This window comes from Gopherus flavomarginatus, chromosome 6, assembly GCF_025201925.1.
Source record: "Gopherus flavomarginatus isolate rGopFla2 chromosome 6, rGopFla2.mat.asm, whole genome shotgun sequence".
In the NCBI taxonomy this organism is placed as follows: Eukaryota; Metazoa; Chordata; order Testudines; family Testudinidae; genus Gopherus; species Gopherus flavomarginatus.
In genome coordinates this window covers 44187323-44206951 of record NC_066622.1, presented here as the reverse complement: position 1 = coordinate 44206951, position 19629 = coordinate 44187323, and the positions used below count along the sequence as shown (strand labels likewise).

Genomic DNA, 19629 nt, shown 5'->3' with positions numbered 1-19629 from the left:
TCAGCTCTGTGGTGGTGATTAGCCATTTCAGTAGGATGGAAGGCATGTTAATTCATATTACAAAGTGTCTGCTGCCACTGTGTTTCTTGTCTCCTGCTGACAGAGGAATAAACTAGCCTATAAAATTAGAAGTTGCATGAGACATGTAGGAATCTTGTTCTCTAGTGGCTGAGCTGTGGAAGGGCTGCCCTCTACCAAACAATAGAGAAGGGTTGGCAATGGAAGGAGAGACTTTAAGACTATTAGCAAAGGGAGCTAGGAATGGCCATCCATCTAAAAAGGCATGATTTAGGAGGAGGCAGAGCACTGAAAGGGCATTCAAATGCCCAAGCTTCAGGTGGCTCTTTTATTAAACAGATCAAAGGCAGGTGCAATGCAAAATTGGAGGGACTCTGTCTGGAAAGTGCAGTCAACGAGGAATCTAATGTATACTGTATTTCTGTCATGCCTTCCAGCCACGCTTTTCAAGATGCCTTAGAAACATTAATGAATGAAACATTGCCACCTTGCTTGTGAAGGAGGGGAGGTAGATGGGGAAACTAAGGAATAGAGAGCATAAGTAACTTGCTCAAGGACACCCAGTGAAACAGTGTCAGAACTGGAACTCAGGTCTTCTGTTGTACAGTCCCAGGCTCAAGCCATTGCTGCTGCTTTATCATACCTTGTTTTCCATGTTACAGTCTATAAAGAACACTGTTACTTTGTTCACCATTCCACTATGTACCACTCTGCCCTTTCTGTACAGACTGGGACCTTCCATAGTCTTCCCCCCGATGAGAGTCAGAGCTCCTACTCTGCAGATGCAGGCCATGAATTCCACTCTACCCATGCAGGCCTCAGACCTACTCTCCAAACCAGCCTATGCCATCACTAGCAGGGCAGAGTCTCAGCAGAGTGGGTAGGATGGATTGTAGTGTCATTTCTTTTTGAATGGGCTGTCAATAATTCGAACATGGCACAAAGACCATGGATGAATCAGTCCTGTTGGTGACAGTACTTTGTGGAGATTTTTCTCAGGCCTGAATCAAGTTGAGCAAAATAGGAGTGCATTGTGTTCTAGTGGGCAGAGCACTGGACTGGGACTCTGAAAAACTGGGTTCAGTTCCTGGCTCTCCCATTGTTCTGCAGCATGGCCTTGGGCAAATTACTTCACACCTTTTCCCCGTTCCATCCTTTGTCTTGTCTGTTTAGTTTGTAAGCCCTTTGCAGCAGTGCCTTGTGTTTGTGCCCACCTAGCACAATGTGGCTCTGATTGTGGTGGGAGCCTCTATGGGCTGGAAAAAATAGATCAATTATTTATAAAGAGAAGCAAAGTCAGCATCTGATCTCATCTTTGTCGCACAATAAGGAACGTTACCCACTGACATTTGTCACTCTAGTAAAAGAAAATACGGTTAGAGTCAGGTCTTGGAATCAGCCACTAGAATAGCTGTATTTGCACTGGTGCACCTTAACCCAGATCCAAGCAGGAGTAAGCTGCTACCAGTGTAAAGTCATGGTTTAGCCTGTCTGCATTTGTGGTTTGCACTAAAGTAGCTACACTGCCTGCTGGCCCCCCTTGATGAAATTCCCAGTGTAAATCTCGGTCCTCAGGGTGGGGAGATAGTGGGGGAAGATGAGATCAGTGACTAACGGTAACAATTTAATGCTTTTTTTTTTTTAAGTTAAAATCCATGCATTGCAATGTCAAGACGATGTTCACCTTGGCTACACCTTGCACCTCCTGTGCTGTGGCCACCAAAGTGGTGTGTCCAAAAGGGTGGATAAAGATGACCCAAGCGCTAGGAGAGAGAGGCTGCAGGTAAGGCCCATCTCCCTGTTCAGTCTGCCATATCAGGTTTACAGGCCATTCTATAACGCTTTTGTATTTATTATATATAATCACATATAAGTCAGCATTTCAAGGCATGTTTTTTTGCAGGCCAGGGAGAAGTTGCCTTGTATAAGAATAAAGGAAGAGAGATGTGGCTGGTTTCTACCATTGGGTCGGGAGCAATGTAATTCTGATTTAGGGTTAAAGAAGAGGCAGCTTGAAGTGCATAGTTCATGAATGTGTACTCATGGTCATGTGTATAGATATATAGATAATGAGTATTTAATAGTGGTATTTCTCTAGTGCAGTCATCTGAAGATCTCAGAGAACTGAACAGACATTAATTCCTTACACTTCATAACCCTGTGGAGCAAACTGTGGCCAAAATTTTCAGATTTGAGCACCCAGAGTTAAGCACCAAAACCCATATTTTAGGCACCTTTAATAAAAGTAGCCTGATTTTCAGAGGTAATGAGAATTCACAGCTCCACTTAGGGTGACCAGATGTCCCGATATTTAGGTGTTTGTCCCACATCTCAACTGATCTTTGGTCAGGACACAATTTGTCCTGCTATTTCACGGTACTCTTTTTTTTTCCCTTCGCCGGCGACCTCCCCACCATGTGTCCTGATATTTTCTTCCTCTCATCTGGTCACCCTAACTCCACCTGAGTTCAGACAGGAGTTGCAGGTACTAATACCCCTGAAAATCAAGACACTTTTATTTAGGGGCCTAAATACCGTCTATGGCCCCAATCCTGCAGCTTGTTTCTTGTGAATGGATCCTGTGAATCCCCGTTGACTTCTTTGTGGTCACAGGGCCTGTACGCACAGAACAAGTTGTGGGATTGGGATTTGAGGTACTTAACTCTAGGCACCCAAGATTAAAAATGTTAGTCTATGTGATTTGTCCAAGGTCACATATTGAATCAAGAACAGAACCAGTTATAGATCCCTTCTGCTGTTCTAGCAACCAAACCAAATTCAATGTCACTTTTGAATTTTTTAACCCTCTTATTTCCCTTTTGATGTACTGCTTGTTCCTGTATTTTCTATGCTCATTCTGCTAAATTGAACACATTTTTGTAGCTGAACTGTAATTGGAAAAAGATGAAGGGAAAATGAATTTATCGAAAGGTTGTACAAAACCAGAACACTATAGATTATTATCTGCAAATCTAGTCAATAGTGAACTTTAGCAGTTAACATGGAGCTCTATTGTCCACTGTTTTCTGTGCCTTACTACTTGCTGGAAACATTTTAAAAATAGCCCCAGCCATTTTGCAGTTATTGCAGATGTATTTGGTGATCAGATTGGCACAATGAAAGCAGTAAAAGTGTGGAACAAGGCGTTTGAGTTGAGTCAATGAAGGAAGGTTAAGTTCTTACCAAAGATAAATTTAAGGGAGTAATAATAATACAACTAGGCACTAATATTTTTTAATGTTTCCTTTATAAATGATGATTATTAAGATTCTTGAAGCACCTAGAGGCCCCAAGTGAGATCAGTGCCCCACTGTGCTAGGAGCTGTGTACACAAACAGTAAGAGACAGTTCCTGCTGTGAAGAGCTTATGCTCTAGATATGGCAGCCAGAGGGACAAGTGAGAGGAAGGATATCAGACTGATTTTACAACTGAGGGAACATAATGGTTTGTCCGAGGTTGTACAGGAAGTCTGTGGCAGAACTGGGAACTAACCCCGAAATTCCCGAATTCGCATCAAGTGCGTAATCACACAGCCATTCCTTCCACTGTGAATTAGACAAAGGATTAGCACTACCATGCTGGAGATCAGCAGAGTGCATTGCTCTCTGGCTCTGACTCGGGAGCATCTTCCCCTGCCCACAACATGATCCCTCTTGCAGAAGTGAGGCACGGAGCTGGTGTAAAGCCAGCCATGCCTATTGTATATCTGCTTCGGTTTCTGACATGCTTCCCCCTCCGCCCACCACAGAGGCGGAATCCTCAGTTTCCTCTTTAGGACCACTTTAAGGTCACTTTGAGCCCCATTCAGCAGCACACCGTGACCTTAGTGGGGCTGGTGATCTATCTCGATCTCCCACAAACCTTGACCTTACCAGTGAGTATTCTATTCTTCTTCTTCAAGTGCTTGCTCATATCGATTCCAATTAGGTATGCATGCGCGCTGCGTGCACGTTCGTCAGAAGATTTTTACCCTAGCAACACTCAGTGGGTCGGCTGGGTCGCCCCCTGGAGTGGCACCGTTATGGCGCTGGATATATACCCCTGCCGACCCAACGGCCTTCAGTTCCTTCTTACCGCCCATGACGGTCGTTGGAACTGTGGAGCGCAGCTTTGCTGATCGCCACATCCCTAGCTACTCATAGTTCTTTGCTGTTTATTGTGTGTGTAGTTCGAGTTCTTGTAGTTATAGTTGGTATTAGTTGTTGTATTTATAGTCAGTGTATATAGTTTAAGGGGGGATCGAGGATTAGCCCCTTTCCTCCACCCCGGTACAGGCCCATGCCCAAGGCACTGGGATTCAAACCATGCTCGGCGTGTCAAAAGCTGATGCCAATAGGGGATCCCCACAACTCCTGCCTCAAATGCCTAGGGGAATCCCACCTTACCGATAAGTGCCACATCTGCAGGCATGATGATCAACACAGAGAAGTCTACTCTGACACCCACGCAGAGAATAGACTTCATCGGAGCAGTTCTGGACTCCAATCTGGCCAGAGCCTGCCTCTCGCAGTCGCCTTGTCAAGCAATGGCTTCAATTATTCGAGGTCTTCAAACCTTCCTGACAATGTCGGTGCGCACCTGCCTCAGCCTAGTGTAGGTCACATGGCCTCCTGCACCTTCGTGACCAAACACGCAAGGCTACCTCTCTGTCTCTTTCAAACCTGGCTTACTTCAATATACCAACCACACAGAGACTGCCTGGACTCGGTGCTCACTATTCCCCAGAAGGTTCTGGGCTTTCTAACCTGGTGGTTAAATCCCACTCTAGTCTGTGCAGGGATGCCATTCCACCCACCGCAACCCTTGATGGCCCTAAGCATGGATGCATCATCTCTGGGTTGGGGTGCCCACCTCTAGGGCCTTCGCACTCAAGGCCTCTGGTCGCCTCAAGAGCTGGCCTTACACATCAATGTGCGGGAGCTGAGAGCGGTGTGTCTAGCATGCCAGGTGTTTCGAGACCATCTCCAAGGCTGTTGTGTGTCAGTATTCACGGACAACACAACGGCCATGTTTTACATAAACAGGCAGGGCGGAGCACGCTCCTCCCTCCTTTGTCAAGAAGCCTTCCACCTCTGGTACTCTTGCATAGCCCACTTGATCGATTTGGTAGCGTCTTTTCTCCCAGGAGTCCAAAACACTCTGGCGGATCACCTCAGCAGATCCTTTCTGTCTGACAAGTGGTTGATTCATCCGGACATCATCCATTCTGTTTTCCGGAAGTGGGGGTTTCCCCACGTAGACCTCTTTGCCTCCCGAGATAACAGGAAATGCCAGGTGTTCTGCTCCTTCCAGGGACGCTCCCCGTGCTCCCTCTCAGATGCATTCCTGATCCCGTGGAAGAGGCACCTACTCTACGCCTTCCCACTGTTTCCGCTCGTCCACAGAGTCCTATTCAAGCTCCGCAGGGACAGCGCCCACCTGATCCTGATTGCTCCAGTGTGGCCAAGGCAGCACTGGTACACCATGTTGTTCGACCTCTCAGTGGCAGACTCGATTCCCCTGCCACTCTGGCCGGATCTCATAACACAGGACTTGACAGGATTCACCATCCGGACCTGCAGTCTCTTCATCTCACAGCATGGTTGCCGCGTGGTTGAGCCACTCTGAGTTGTGTTGCTCTGCCTTGGTCCAACAGGTGCTCTTAGGCAGTAGGAAGCCTTCCACTAGGATGACATATCTGGCCAAGTGGAAGCGTTTTTCCTGCTGGTGCGCTCAGCGTAACTCAGTCCCCAGGCAAGTGTCTGTTCCTACTGTCCTGGACTACCTCTGGTCCCTGAAAGAACAGGGCCTAGCGGTCTCTTCCATAAAGGTGCATCTGGCATCCATCTCTGTCTTCCACTTAGGGGAAAATGGCCGATCAATCTTCTCTCAACCCATAGTTTCAAGGTTCCTCAAGGGATTTGAACGTTTGTACCCTCAAGTCAGATGCCCGACCCCTGCCTGGGATCTCAACCTGGTGCTAGCCAAGCTTATGGGTGCTCCTTTTGAACCACTGGCCACCTGCTCGCTACTGTACCTTTCCTGGAAGACAGCTTTCCTCGTCTCTATTACTTCGGCAAGACGAGCATCTGAGCTTCGGGTCTTGACAGCGGACACCCGTATACGGTATTCCATAAGGACAAGGTACAGCTGCGATCACACCTCTCCTTCCTCCCTAAGGTGGTGTCCACCTTTCATGTCAATCAAGACATCTTCCTCCCAGTCTTTTTTCCGAAGCCGCACCCCTCGCGTCAGGAACAACAGCTGCACACCCTAGACGTTTGCAGGGCTCTCGCCTTTTATATCGAGAGAACAAAACCCTTCCGAAGGTCACCTCAGCTCTTTGTAGCTGTGGCAGACCAGATGAAAGCCTACCAGTCTCATCCCAACGAATTTCATCTTGGGTAACATTCTGCATCCGTACATGCTATGATCTGGCTCACGTTCCAGCTAGCCACCTCACTGCCCATTCTACCCGGGCTCAGGCTTCATCTGCCGCCTTCCTGGCCCATGTTCCCATCCAGGAAATATGTCAGGCAGCTACCTGGTCATCGATTCACACCTTTGCCTCACATTACACATTGGTTCAACAGTCCAGAGATGATGCAGCATTTGGCTCAGCAGTTTTTCATTCTGCAACATCTCACTCCAACCCCACCGCCTAGGTAAGGCTTGGGAATCACCTAATTGGAATCGATATGAGCAAGCACTCGAAGAAGAAAAGACGGTTACTCACCTTTGTAACTGTTGTTCTTCGAGATCTGTTGCTCACATTCATTCCAAACCCGCCCTCCTTCCCCTCTGTCAAAGTAGCCGGTAAGAAGGAACTGAAGGGCCGTTGGGTCGGCAGGGGTATATATCCGGCGCCATAATGGCGCCACTCCAGGGGGCAACCCAGCCAACCCACCAAGTGTTGCTAGGGTAAAAATCTTCTGACGAATGTGCATGTGGCGCGCGCACACCTAATTGGAATGGATATGAGCAACACCTCTCGAAGAACAACAGTTGCAAAGGTGAGTAACCGTCTTTTCCCATGGATTACAAATATGAGGGAGGGAGGGAGGGTCAGTCTTGGAGACAGCACAGCTCTTTCAGAGCTTTGAAGATGAAGACTAGGACTCAAAATCTGATCCAGTATTTGGAAGCTAATGAATTATTTGGAGCCTTGCATAATATAACCTCCTAAGCCTGGGTTGTGCTTGTGGTTCCATGCCCCAGGACAGTGTATTGCACTCTTCATTCATATGGAGTGGTTTTCAAACAGTTTACTCCATATGGATCAAAAAGCAGCTCAGAAATCTCCGTCATTGTCCTGATCAGTCTGTTATCCAGTCCAATCTATACAGAATAGGTTGGGTCCCAAACTGTTTGTTACAATCACTGATCTTGGATTTTTCTGTTTAAGATACACAGTAAATCTTGGAGAAGACACCCTTTCCCTACTAGGGTGCAGTCACATGTGTAAGAAGGAAATTGAGGAGAAAAAATGCTGCCCGGGATTCTGGGGTACTGAGTGCTATGGTAGGTTCTTCATGGGTCCTTCCAGCCATTGACAGGTCAAGGCAGTTCAAAGTGCTTCCCTAGAATTACCAGTCCTGCAGGTCAACTCCATGAGGAGTGATTTGTTTTCAGGATTCTCTTTCATGTTTCCAAGACACTTAGACAGGATCCCAAGATTTCCAGTATCCATATAGGGAATTTTGAAGGTCTTGGGAAGGGAACTTCTCCCCTGCACATGATTTGAGCCCTGTTGTGTTTTGACTCATGGCAAAACTCCCTTATGAAGAAGGTACTCTTATTTTAAAAAAAAAAGTTTTAAAAGAGAATTTTTCTTTAAGAAAGTTTCCAAGGAAAAAGAGATTTCCTTCCGGGAACTTCAGTACCCCTATATACTCTGCAGTTCGTTGCCTCTACAGCCACTATAACCACATGAAGTCTCAAGTCAGGAGTGAAAATAACCAATCTGAATCCTCAGTTATATTTCAGACCAAGCTATTTGAATCTGAAAATATTTGACTCATTTCCTATTGTTTTAACACTTGCTGGTTGTAGTGAGGCCAAGAAGCTGAATTACTAAGGCTATGTCTACAATACAGTCTGTATCGGCATAACTTGTGTCACGCAGGGGTGTGAATAAACCACCCTGTGAGTGATATAAGTTACATCAACATAAACGCTCATGTGCACAGCTCTATGTCGGTGGGAGAAGCTCCTTCCACTCGTGTGCATGGGTTTTTTTATGCTGATGGGAGAACTGTCTCCCATCGTCATAGAACATCTTCACCAGACGCACTGTAGTATTGGTACAGCTGTGCCACTGCAGCGTTGTACATATAGACATGGCCTAAGTTACATGAGGCAAATCCCACACTCTTGCCAGACCAGTTGAAAATAGAAAGGACTCCCCGTTTCCAGAGAAGGCCTGAGGTGATGAGATTTTCTTCATAGAATATCAGGGTTGGAAGGGACCTCAGGAGGTCATCTAGTCCAACCCCCTGCTCAAAGCAGGACCAATCCCCAAACAGATTTTTGCCCCAGATCCCTAAACGGCCCCCTGGAGGATTGAACTCTCAACCCTGGGTTTAGTAGTCTAATGCTAAAACCACTGAGCCTATCTAGCCTGCTTTTGGCCTTGGGTGGCTTGAATAAGCATCTAGACTCTGTCAGAGCACAGCTGACCCAAAAGGCCAAGCATAACATTTTCAAAAGCAGCCCCCTCCCATTTTGGAGGCCACATCTGGAGACACCAGGCACCTGGTTTTCAGAGGTGCTGCCCACTCCAACTCCAGCTTGAGTTGGTGGGAGCTGCAGGCACTCCACTCCTCTGAAAAGTAGGCCTGGGGCTGTCTCAAATTGAGCTTCCAACATGATTGGCCTTTCCTGAATATTTGGCAGAAAATCTATTCAGGTTTTCCCTGTTTCTAATGGAGTTAACAATAAAAGGCCTGATCCTGCAAAGATCTGAGTGTCCTCAGCTCCCCTTGGCCTAAGTAAATTACAGCTCCTTAGACTCTTTTATAGCTCTTTGTCCTTAACAGAATGGGTAATGTTTGTCATATATGACAACAGAAAAATAAAACCATTTGTGATCCAGTGGAGAGGAACCCCCTGTTTGTTAACACTACTGAAGCCACCTACAGGCAGACATTTCATTCTTTCTGAGTCCATTTGTTTGCAATAACAGTAATGGTTGTAGTAAACATGCATACGGGGACAGAGAAGTGTTGATTCTGCTAATCTGTGGCCTACCTCCTGTTTGCCAGAATGCCCTGGTGGACCTGAAAAGCCCTGCAGTGGCCATGGGACCTGTTTGGATGGTATAACTCGGAATGGAACCTGCACCTGTGAGGTCAGTGCGGGATGTACTGTGAGGAAATGTCATGCCATGTGATGCATGTATTAGGTCCAGGCCACGGTCCTGCAGGGAAGGTATTAACCCTCTGGCTGGCCGAAAGCATGTAGTTGCTTTCCGTGAGTATATGGATTTGTAGGGGAGCAGGGCTGGGCCAGCTGTGGAGGACTAATGAATTCCCCTTCACATGCTATACAAGTAGTGTGACCAGATGTCCTGACTTTATAGGCACAGTCCTGATTTTGGGGTCTTTTTCGTATATAGGCTCTTATTACTCCCCACTTCCGTCCTGATTTTTCACATTTGCTGTCTGGTCACCCTATGTACAAGGCACGTGCTATGAGGAAGCAAGGGCTGTGAGAGTTTGGAAGAATCTCTAGGAAGAGATGGAGCTGACAAGTGTGGGGGGATTTTCCCCATTTCCTGAGTGAAATAAGCTGTGTCCTATAGTTTCCCTTGGGCTGAAAGAAGGTCTAATGTGTTTGGACCTTAATGGGCAGGACTTCTTCACGTTTATTTTTTCTCTTTGACAATAATGTGCACACAAAGGAGTTTAGGGTCCAGATCCTCAACAGTGTTTAGCTGCCTAATTCCCATCAAAATGCCTAAATAGCTTGGAGGATCTGGATCTTATACTCCACCTAGATGGGCAGTTCTAACTGGGCTGTCCACATCAAACCACCCCCAGGGCCCAGTCCACCCTGCAATGTGAGGGTCTGTGTACCTATTCTTCTTACAAACACCCTCCAGAAGGTGGAGGGTACAAGAGGCTTCTGTTTTGCTGTTACAGGGGCTCCTATGGATTCAGGTCAGTACTGCCCCTCATACAAGTCTCATGGGAGCAAGCTGAAAGACACCCCTCCTACATGAGCTTAAATGTGCATCTGGTAGCTCACCTTAGAGAAGGCAATGAGGCAAAATTAAACACACAGCTCCCTGGCCTTATGAGGTCCTTCCTTGCTTCAGGTCTCACAGCTGAGACCTGCAGCTGCCTCGCAGTACCCTTACACGCCTCATATACCCAGTTGGTGGCTGAGAGCATAGGAAGGGTCTAACCCAGTCATAAAAGAACTCACCCAGACACTCAAGTATCAGAGGGGTAGCCGTGTTAGTCTGGATCTGTAAAAGCAACTCCAAAACGTCTGTTAGTCTATAAAGTGCCACGGGATTCTTTGCTGCTTTCACCCAGACACTGTGAGTATTGTAGAATCACAACCCCATTGACGGACTGACGAGCCCTGTGAGCGAGACCATAAAAGGCCACAATTTGCAACATGTTCTCCAGATCAGCAGAAAAAGAGGCCAGATAAAAATCAAAACTGGGTTAAATGTATGTGGTTCAGCACAGCTGAGTCTGAAAGGAAACTGGGTATAGCAATAATTTAGGGCCTGATACTCAGCCCTATGAAGTAAACAGAAAAAGTCCCATTGACCTGAATGAACTGCGGATCAAGCCCTCCGAGAGAGAGCATGAGAGAACTGGTACTTTTGTTTCTAGTCATGATAAGGACATTGTTTCTTCAATGTCTGCCATGATTGTTCTGCTGTTTCCTCACTGGTAAAATTACATCAACTCTCCTTTCTACTGCAAGGGCTATTGGTAAGGCACTTGTAAGAAAAGGTTTCTATGCTATATCACCTGAGCATGAACAGAAAATCAAAAGGGGAAGAGGAGAGACGTAACGAGTTATTTATCACTTTGCAGCTTGAACTAAGTGACATCATAAGAAAATAATGACTGACCAAATTTTTTTGCCCTTTTAGGGGAGGTATGGCGGCTTTGCCTGCCAAGATTGTCTGGATGAGAATCTGTTTGGCCCTGACTGTCAATCAGGTAAACTGTAGCAATGAACAATCTAAATCGACTGCAAAAAGACATCCCCATGTACCGCTGAATGAATGCAGTGGACAAGGGTGGCACAGGAGGGCTGATCGGTGGAGAGGCGGGTGCTGCTGTCTGAAAATTATAACTGCAGCCTTTTTTCATCATTCTCCTCCTCCGGGATGAGGCTGTTTTGCATTTGCCTGACGGGGAGGATGCTGAAACTGTGGGATCAAGTGTGTAATGTGGGTCCAGCATTAGAATGTCTAAATCCCACTTCTGGGCACTGGAATCAGCACTGAGACTTGTTCAGTGCTGGTGTTCCTCACCTACTCCTGAGCTCCCAGATGTGGATTTGGGCATCCTGCTAGGGTGCCCACATTGGAAATTTAAGCCCACAGTTGGCCTTAATCATTGGGAATAGGGTGAGCAGTTTTCCACACACTTGTAAGCTATATTCAATAAACAGAAAAATCATCACAGCCATCCCTTTTAGTATGGGTGTTCAGTCTCTCCCACCTGGGGTCTCCGATCAGTCCCTTTTTTCTCCTATTCCCTCTTTCCCACTGTCCTTTGCATCCATAACCCACAACTCTCTGCAGTTTTTGGTTTAAAAAAAAAAACAAAAACAAAAACTGCACATCATCTATTGCTACCCCCGTTCCCGCCCACTGGCTGCTTGCTGGTTACCTCCCACCCCAAAGCATATCTCAGCTTCCTCCATGTTGCCCTTCACATGAAGCTAATAAATTTGACGTTTGCAGAGATCCCTGCACTGCTTCTCATACGTTGCATTTCATAGAGCCAGATTATGCCTGCCCCTCTTCCCCCACCCTTGTATTGGCATAGGGGATAGCCAAGATCCTCATGCTTGCATTCAAAGAGTGATAGCATCTTTAGTGACACTAACTGTCCCCTGGCCTTTCTTGCAAGCTAGCTGGTGGACTGCGGCAACCACTGGAGGAGGAGGGGACGGAGGGCTAACTGCATCTCTGAAAAGGTGTGTGGATGCCGCATTTGAGCGGCATGCTCCACCCATGGGCATGTTCTGCCTGCCCCTGCACTCCCCAGACGGGGATTCAGCGCTCGTAGTCCCTGCACCCTCCACGTTTTGAGACTGGCTTGCAAAACCTCATTATGGCCCTGGCCTCTATGAGTGAGAGGCTAAAGAGCAGTTGCCTGTAGACTAAGGTGTCCAGATGGCCTGATATTAGGAGCTTTGTCCTATATCCTATTATCCCCCCATGCTGATTTTTCACAGTTGCTATCTGGTCACTCTACTGTAGATTTAAAAGCCTGGATTGGATTTATAAGCTTTCAGTGTATTTAGTGGATGTATCCCAAGCGCCCAGGCTGTTCCCTGCAGCTTCCAGTATGTGCTTGTGTGGGTTTCTCTTGCAGTGTGTGACTGTCAGCATGGAGTGTGCAACCACGGGATCTCTGGTGATGGAAACTGTACCTGCCATGGAGGTTACACTGGCCCGAAGTGCGATCAAGGTAAATGTTGGCATTTCCCTCCCAAATAATTTAGAAATCATGAAGTGGGCTCAATATATGTGCCCCTAGAGGAGGAGCTGTTGAGATCTAGGAAAGGCTGGGAAGGAGGAGAAATAGTCTGAAAATGCAGAGGAAGGATGGTCTTGTGGTTAAGGAACTGGGTGAGGACTCAGGAGAGCAAGAATCAATCCCAGCTCTGCGACAGACTCTGCCTTTGATCATGGGCAAGTCGCACAGCCTTCTCTGGGCCTCAGGTCTCCATCTGTGCAATGAGGCTAATGCTTCCTTTCTTCTACCCTTTGTCTGCCTTATCTGTCTAGAGCGTAAACTCCTTGGCATAGGCAGTCTCCTTACTATTCACAGGTGCTGTTCACTGTGCCTCGCACAATGGGGCCCCAATCTTGGTCTGGAGCCTCTGCATGCTACTGAAACCAAAATAATAATAATCTTTTAAATCAGGAATCATTTAAATTATTTCTTGGCCTCCTCAGATAACCTGTATTATCCAGAGGCATCCGCTGCACCTGAGGGAACCATCCCTTTGTTTTATGATTTCAGAACTTCCCCTTTGCAGAGGTGTAGCCTGCGGGAACAAGGCCCAGTGTGTGCTGATGAACGGGATGGCGATATGTGACTGCATGCCAGGCTATAGAAAGAGTGGGAGCATATGCCAAGGTAAGACACCTCCCTGTGACCAAATCCTCCTAATCCTATATTCAGGACAATCTCCTGTGAGTGGATCCATGTGGTGTGGGGCTGCCAATGACGCACCAAACACTGCTGCACCTCTAGCAGAATGGGGTTGTGCTGCCATGTTTTCCCACATGTGTGGGGCCCAAGCCTGAGCCCTTAACTTGGGCACAACTAAGTGTCAAGAGCTGTTCTGAAGTCAACAGATTTCTGTGTAAGGGAGCTTTGGAAAACCAAAGTAAAGACCTTGAGGCTGCTGCTTGTGTAGGTAAGCGAGCTGGAGGGAATGTGTCGTGTTGGGACAGGATTCTGGAGAGTTAATCAGTTCTGTGTGAATAATCATATGGTGCAGCCAGGCTAAATAAAGTATGTAATCATGTACCTCACTGTGGTGTCTCTGTGCTTGTCTACATGGACGTATAGTTTGTGGCAAGCTGTGGTGTCAGTCTACCCCACACTAGCCATATGTGCACTGCTCCACTTTGAAATGGGAATAGATCAAGTTCATTAGGAAATGATTGTGTGCCGCAGCAGGTCCCCATGGACAGTTAGTGCATGACAGGCTAGTGCGGGGTGGCTTATACGCCAGCTTTCCGCAAACTAAGTGTTCATATGGAGAAGTCCTCAATGACCTAATGTTTAGGAACTCCTGGTAACCTGGGCCATAACAGCACTTTTTTCTCTGTGTCTGTGCTAGGCTAATGTGCCAAAATGGAGCTAGGTTAGCGTGCTTCTGGGAGTGCCAGTTTTAGATGACATGTGAAACTGTGCGACTTTAATGGCTGCTGTTTTCCACCCCAGAGGTGGCTGCATTTCAGGAATTGATAGAGATCTCTTTCTCTCTTTCATTTAAAATTTGTTTTATGTTCATGAATTGCTTTTCTTAGGACTAAAAGACACTACTATTTAAACATAAATTACTATCTAGAGATGGATGGATCCAAACACCCTACACATTTGATGACCTTAATGGACCAAAACTCTGGTTTCAAATACCCTCAGAGTTTGTAGAAGTTCAGATAGAGACCCAAACGTCTCATCTCTGACCCTTCTCTTATTAACTTCTGTGCTATTAATATGAAATGAGAACTGCTCAGCTCGCTCATCCAAATCCCTCAGCCAAAATATCTCCATTGTCTGACATTGGGTTATATGAGTCGAAAAGTTTCCCAGTTTAAACTGAATAAATTCCACATCCCCCATTATGTTTGGATCAGAGGGTTTCTACATGTAGGACTTCAAGTGCTGCTTTTTAATGAGACTTGGTTATGCTCCCCTCTCATCTCTTTGTGTTTACATATAGCTCAGGATCCTTGTACTTCATCACCGTGCTCCTCGTTAGCTGTCTGTAAGGCTCTCAGTCCAGAAAAATATGAATGCACGTGCAAAGATGGTTATCATGGAGATGGGAAGATATGCCAACCCATCAATCCATGCATTATCAATAATGGAGGCTGCCCTGAAAATACCACCATCTGTATCTATAAAGGTCCAGGAAAGGTAAGGTGAAGAATTGCATCTAATGGATTTGTGTGTAGTAGAAAACCAGGGAACTAATTCTTCCAGCGAGTCTTGCTGAGTTAAATTGCACTGGTCAAAGCTGTTATCCTAACTTTTGTTTTTGCAAGGATAGATCGTCCAAACTCTTTGTGGGATGCTCTTGAATACAAGTCAATCTGTGATTGCAAGATTTTAATCATCTGATTTTGCTTTCCTTAGTCGTCATGTGTTTGTAAGCCTGGAATGAGTGGCCTGAACCCTTCAGTGGGCTGCTCATCTGTCAGTGAGTGTCAGCGGTACTTCTGTGACGTGAGTTCAAAATGTAAAATGAGTCCAGATGGGACTGCCAGGTAGGTTGCCCCCAAAAGCGCCATTAAAGATGCATGTTTTTGTAACTAAAACAAGGCTTTTATTTGGATGAGCTGAATAATATTGGAAAACCAGAGACATAAGTGGGGAATACTGGCTGTGGTCAGGGTTTTGAAAAGAAGAAAAATAAGAATTCATTGAAACAAATAAAAATCTTACATAAGTAGCTGTGACAGCCCCTCACCTGGGCCGTAAGAGGGGTTGAACGTGGGACATCTAGTGTTTCATCAGCCACTTGAACTAAAGGAGTAACCTCGTTAGCTGGCATGGGTGGCAGGTTTGTAGAAATTTTGGTGGTGCCTAGAACCTGCCCCCCCCAAACTTCGTCACCCCAAACTCCACCCCCCACCTAGTTAAAGCCCTGGGAGGGAGTTTGGGTGGGGGCAGGAGGTCTGGGGATTAGAGTGCAGGAGGGGTGCAGGGTGCAGGCTCTGAGCTGGGGTGGGGGTGCAGGAGCGGTGAGGGGTGAAGGCTCTGGGAGGGAGCTTGGGGGGGACGGAGTGCAGGCTCTGGGAAGGAGTTTGGGGGCGGTGTGTGTGTGAAGGGGAGGGGGTGCATGCTTTGAGAGGGAGTTTGAGGATAGGAGGGGGTGCAGGGGTGAGGGCCGTGGGGCTGAGGATGACAGGTTTGGGGTGGGGGGGGCTCAGGGCTAGGGCAGAGGATTAGGGTGCGGGGGGGATGAGGGCTCTTATTGGGGCTGAGGTTGAGGGGTTTGAGACGTTGGAAAGGCTCAGAGCTAGGGCAGAAGGGCAGGGTAAGGGCAGCCTGCCCTGCCGTTAGTGGATAGGGGGCACTAGGACTCTGCGGCGGCAGTTGATGCCAGGAGCTGGCAGAGCAGAGTCAGCCTGAGCTGCAGGCCCCCGGGCCGGGGGATGTGAGCAGGGGCAGCAAATTGGGGCCGGGGGACACTCGGGGGTGGCAGGTGGGGCCGAGGGAGAGACCCAGCCCCTGAATATTGGTGGAGCCAAGGCACCACAAGTACATATAACTTGCTGCCCTTGTTAGCTCGTAGCAGTAATAAGCTATCTAGTGGCACACACGTGAAGAGGGACACAGCATGTTACAGGAGGACTCCTGGACAGGGCCCTGTGATGATTGTTTGATGAAAGAATCTTCAACAGCCTTCCAGTGTAGGCCTGTTAGCAGGACAATGAATGAAGATTTTAGGCCAGTTTAGTGCTGGGTATGACTGCTCGGCACAGAGGAGAGACATCCTAAAACTAGCCTTAAAACGATTCCTGTAGAAGAAAAAAGTGCTCATAAAAGTGCAAACACTTTGGGCTCAATCATGCTTCATGTGAGGCTGAGCTATCCTAGGAAAGGGGAGCCCTGCCTGAGCCACAGTGTCTGGGAACATCCCTGGCGTAATGCCTTTTGGGCCCTGGAGGGGAGCATGGTGAGAGTGTCCCTTGCTACTTTGTAGAAAAGGAATAGCCATGGCCTTTTGCAGGGACAGGAAAGGGAAGCCATGGCCCTATCTCAGATGCTGTCCCTCAGGCACCATTAACACTGCTGGCTGCACTAAAAGGTATCTCCCTCTTGTGCTCCCCAGCCCGAATCAGACAAATTATGGCTTCACTTCTGGGGTTGTGCAAGGTGCAGGAAGGGCTCCCTGCTCACTCTTCTTCTTCTAGTGCCTCTGCTCTGGAGCAGCCATTATTTGGCCCTTCGCGAGGCTGGAGCCATGTAAACCTCCTCCCTTGCCCTGTGTGTGGTAGTCTGCAATTCTGAAATAACAATAGCTGAGCTGGTATTTGGATTGAACCCAGACAGGAAAAAGTGCAGTTTTCAGACTGAGATTCCAAGTAGCTGCTGTGTGAATGCTGCAAAGCTGTGTGAACTTGGGCAGAGATTTTCACATGCAGATAGGCTTTGTTGCAAAACTCATTAGCCTGCCTAGGGCCTCAATATGCCTAGAGCTGGCTCATGGAAAACACTGGGCAGTCTGAATGGACCAGTGGAGCTGGAAATCCACTGAGATGAGTAGAAGTTGAGGGCTCTGGGACATAGCATTAGAAAAATAACATTCCCTAGATTGGCACTAATACCTTGGGTGTGAAGCCTGGTCTCAAGTGCTCAGATACAAAACAGCTCGATAGCTAGGGCTTGGGTAGGACTGGAAAACTCCAAAGGGAATCTCAGGGCCATTAAGAAGTGCTGTGGGTGGTTCCTTAGATGGTGCTCTTTCTTCTGAGTCAGTTCTGAACCCCGGGTATGGTGCAAGGGGCAGCTCGGCTGCTGCTCTTGGAAGAGATGTAAAACCAAGCTCCTGACCGACTGTGGCCATTCAGATTCGCTGGTAACAGGTATGGCCAAGAGTGTTTTATCCCAGATGTACCTGGTGGGATGGGTGTGACTTCATCTCTTGGCTACTGACATTGCAGCTGTGGCCCACTGCTACATCCGTCACCTCGAGGTGAGATTATTGTCACACGCTCTATGTGAACAACACCTGGAGACTATCTGAAAACTGAAATTGGTGCATAATGAGGCCACTTGCTCATTAACCTGGGAGCTTCTGTGCATCAACTTGCTGTTCATGACTGTAGCAGGGCAGCGACTCGCTGCTGCGGCACCTCCTGCTGGTCGTCCAGGGAATTAGCTCGCCAGGCTCCAGAGCGCCCTCTGCAGACTGGTGTCTCACCTTGCCGCTGGCCCCCGTGTCCCTCCCAGACCCCAGTGCCCCTTCTCTCGGGGTTCTTCCCCCTGTAGTACTCTGCAGTCTTGCTGGGTCTCCTCTCCCTGGAGAACCCTCAATCTCTATCCCCACCTTGCCTCAGTCTTGGGCTACTGCTAGTCACTATCTAGCTCCCGCTCACTGGGGCAGACTGCAGTATAATTGCCACTCATCATCAGCAAGGAGGGTTTGGACCTGCTGCCTCTGCCTACCCTTGGGCTGCACCTCTGCAATCCCAGTACGTTTTCAGCCTTTAGCAAGGCCTGCAGCCTGAGGGGTTTAAGGCCGGAGCTCCCCAGCTCCTCTGGCCTTTCCCCAGCCCTGCTCCACTCTAGGTCCCCGCTCAGCTCCCCACAACCAGGCCTGTCTTTCTCAATAGCTAGAAAGAGACTCTTAGCTCTGGCCTAGCAGCCCTTTTATAGGGCCAGCTGCTGCCTGATTGGGGCGTGACCCCAGCTGAGGCTGCTTCCCCAGCCAGCCTTTCCCCAGCCACAGCCCTCTTCAGGGTTTTTTTTAACCCGCTTGCAGGAGCGGGGTGACCACCTGGCTACAATGACACAGTGGTTAAAAGGCCTGAGTCCTGTCTACACTAATACACTATTGCTACTGCCAGTGCAGCTGCTCAGTTGTTGGAAAACCAAATGCCTTAATATAGTCAAGGCCTCACAAAAAGCACCTTCTGTCAGTGCTCTATAACTTGCACTGGCTGCCTATAAGCTTCTGGGTGGAGTTTAAGTTGTTGATTTTCACTTGTAAATTCCTGATAGTTCGGATTCTGCGCAGGGTAAGAAACCATCTCTCCACTATGTATTACTGCTCTAGTTGTGATCAGGGGCAACACTCCCCTGGATTAAACAGGGAGCTGCAGGCAGGGTGCTGTCCATGAAGGATGTTCAGCTTTGGAATACACTCCCTGCTTCCCCCTTGGTTCCCCAGAGTTTAGATTTATTAACCTGCACATCCTGCAAAGCCCAGCCTTTCTGTCTGGCATTTGGAAATAGTAGGTTAATGGGTGTCAAAACTTTTTTTTTAATAGTATTTCAAATTGTCAGTATAATGGGTATCTTGTTTAATGTGCTGTTCCCAGGTACCATCTTCAAATACAAAATATTGCAACATTGTGTCTTTGGATTGCTAATTCTATTTCATACAGAGGGGGGTGAATTTGATCTGATGGGTCTCATAAGTCTCTCCACCTCCTATGTTGTTCCTCCCTGCTATTTATTTAGGTTTTACCAGATTAGTATGTAGTCAAATTATCTAGTCTATATTAATGGAACACATCCAGACTTTATCAAGCATACCAGGAACCGTTTTTGTAATGACTATTATTTTTCACTCATATCTTACTCTTTAGCTGTGTCTGCAAAGATGGAGAGATTGGAGATGGGAGAAGTTGCTACAAAAATCTCATGAGTGAAATCTCTCAGATGAATACTCGAGGAAGATGGTACAAGAACTTAAACAGTGCAAACAAAATGTTTGGTAATGCTCTTCTGAATTATTTTGGGGAATGGAGCTAAGATGGGGCTAGGGGGCTGCCAGTAAATGGTTAAGACTCGAAAGAAAACTGAGATGTCTAATGTTATATGAAAAGATAAGGCAGTGTCGAGGAAACATCTGAACTCTTTCTGCATGATGGGGCTCTTACCAGCTCTGCACATGTTAACAAACCACAGAGACGATTCCTGTGTGAGAGGTATTAATGTTGATTGACCGCCCTA

At 47.4% G+C, this 19629-nt stretch overlaps 1 protein-coding gene across 4 annotated transcripts in view; it reads left to right on the top strand.

Annotated features, from left to right (window-relative positions):
- Window positions 1–19629, top strand: part of STAB1 (stabilin 1) — a 123988-nt gene that overhangs the window by 2651 nt on the left and 101708 nt on the right. For 3 of the 4 annotated variants that reach the window (XM_050957663.1, XM_050957662.1, XM_050957664.1), the window contains 9 exons: window positions 1665–1801; window positions 7404–7519; window positions 9262–9347; window positions 11115–11184; window positions 12574–12669; window positions 13228–13344; window positions 14663–14859; window positions 15079–15209; window positions 19263–19390. In XM_050957663.1, the coding sequence (XP_050813620.1) occupies window positions 1665–1801; window positions 7404–7519; window positions 9262–9347; window positions 11115–11184; window positions 12574–12669; window positions 13228–13344; window positions 14663–14859; window positions 15079–15209; window positions 19263–19390 (1078 nt within the window). The remainder of the gene's footprint in view (window positions 1–1664; window positions 1802–7403; window positions 7520–9261; window positions 9348–11114; window positions 11185–12573; window positions 12670–13227; window positions 13345–14662; window positions 14860–15078; window positions 15210–19262; window positions 19391–19629) is intronic. The other variant, XM_050957665.1, reaches the window with a different exon arrangement.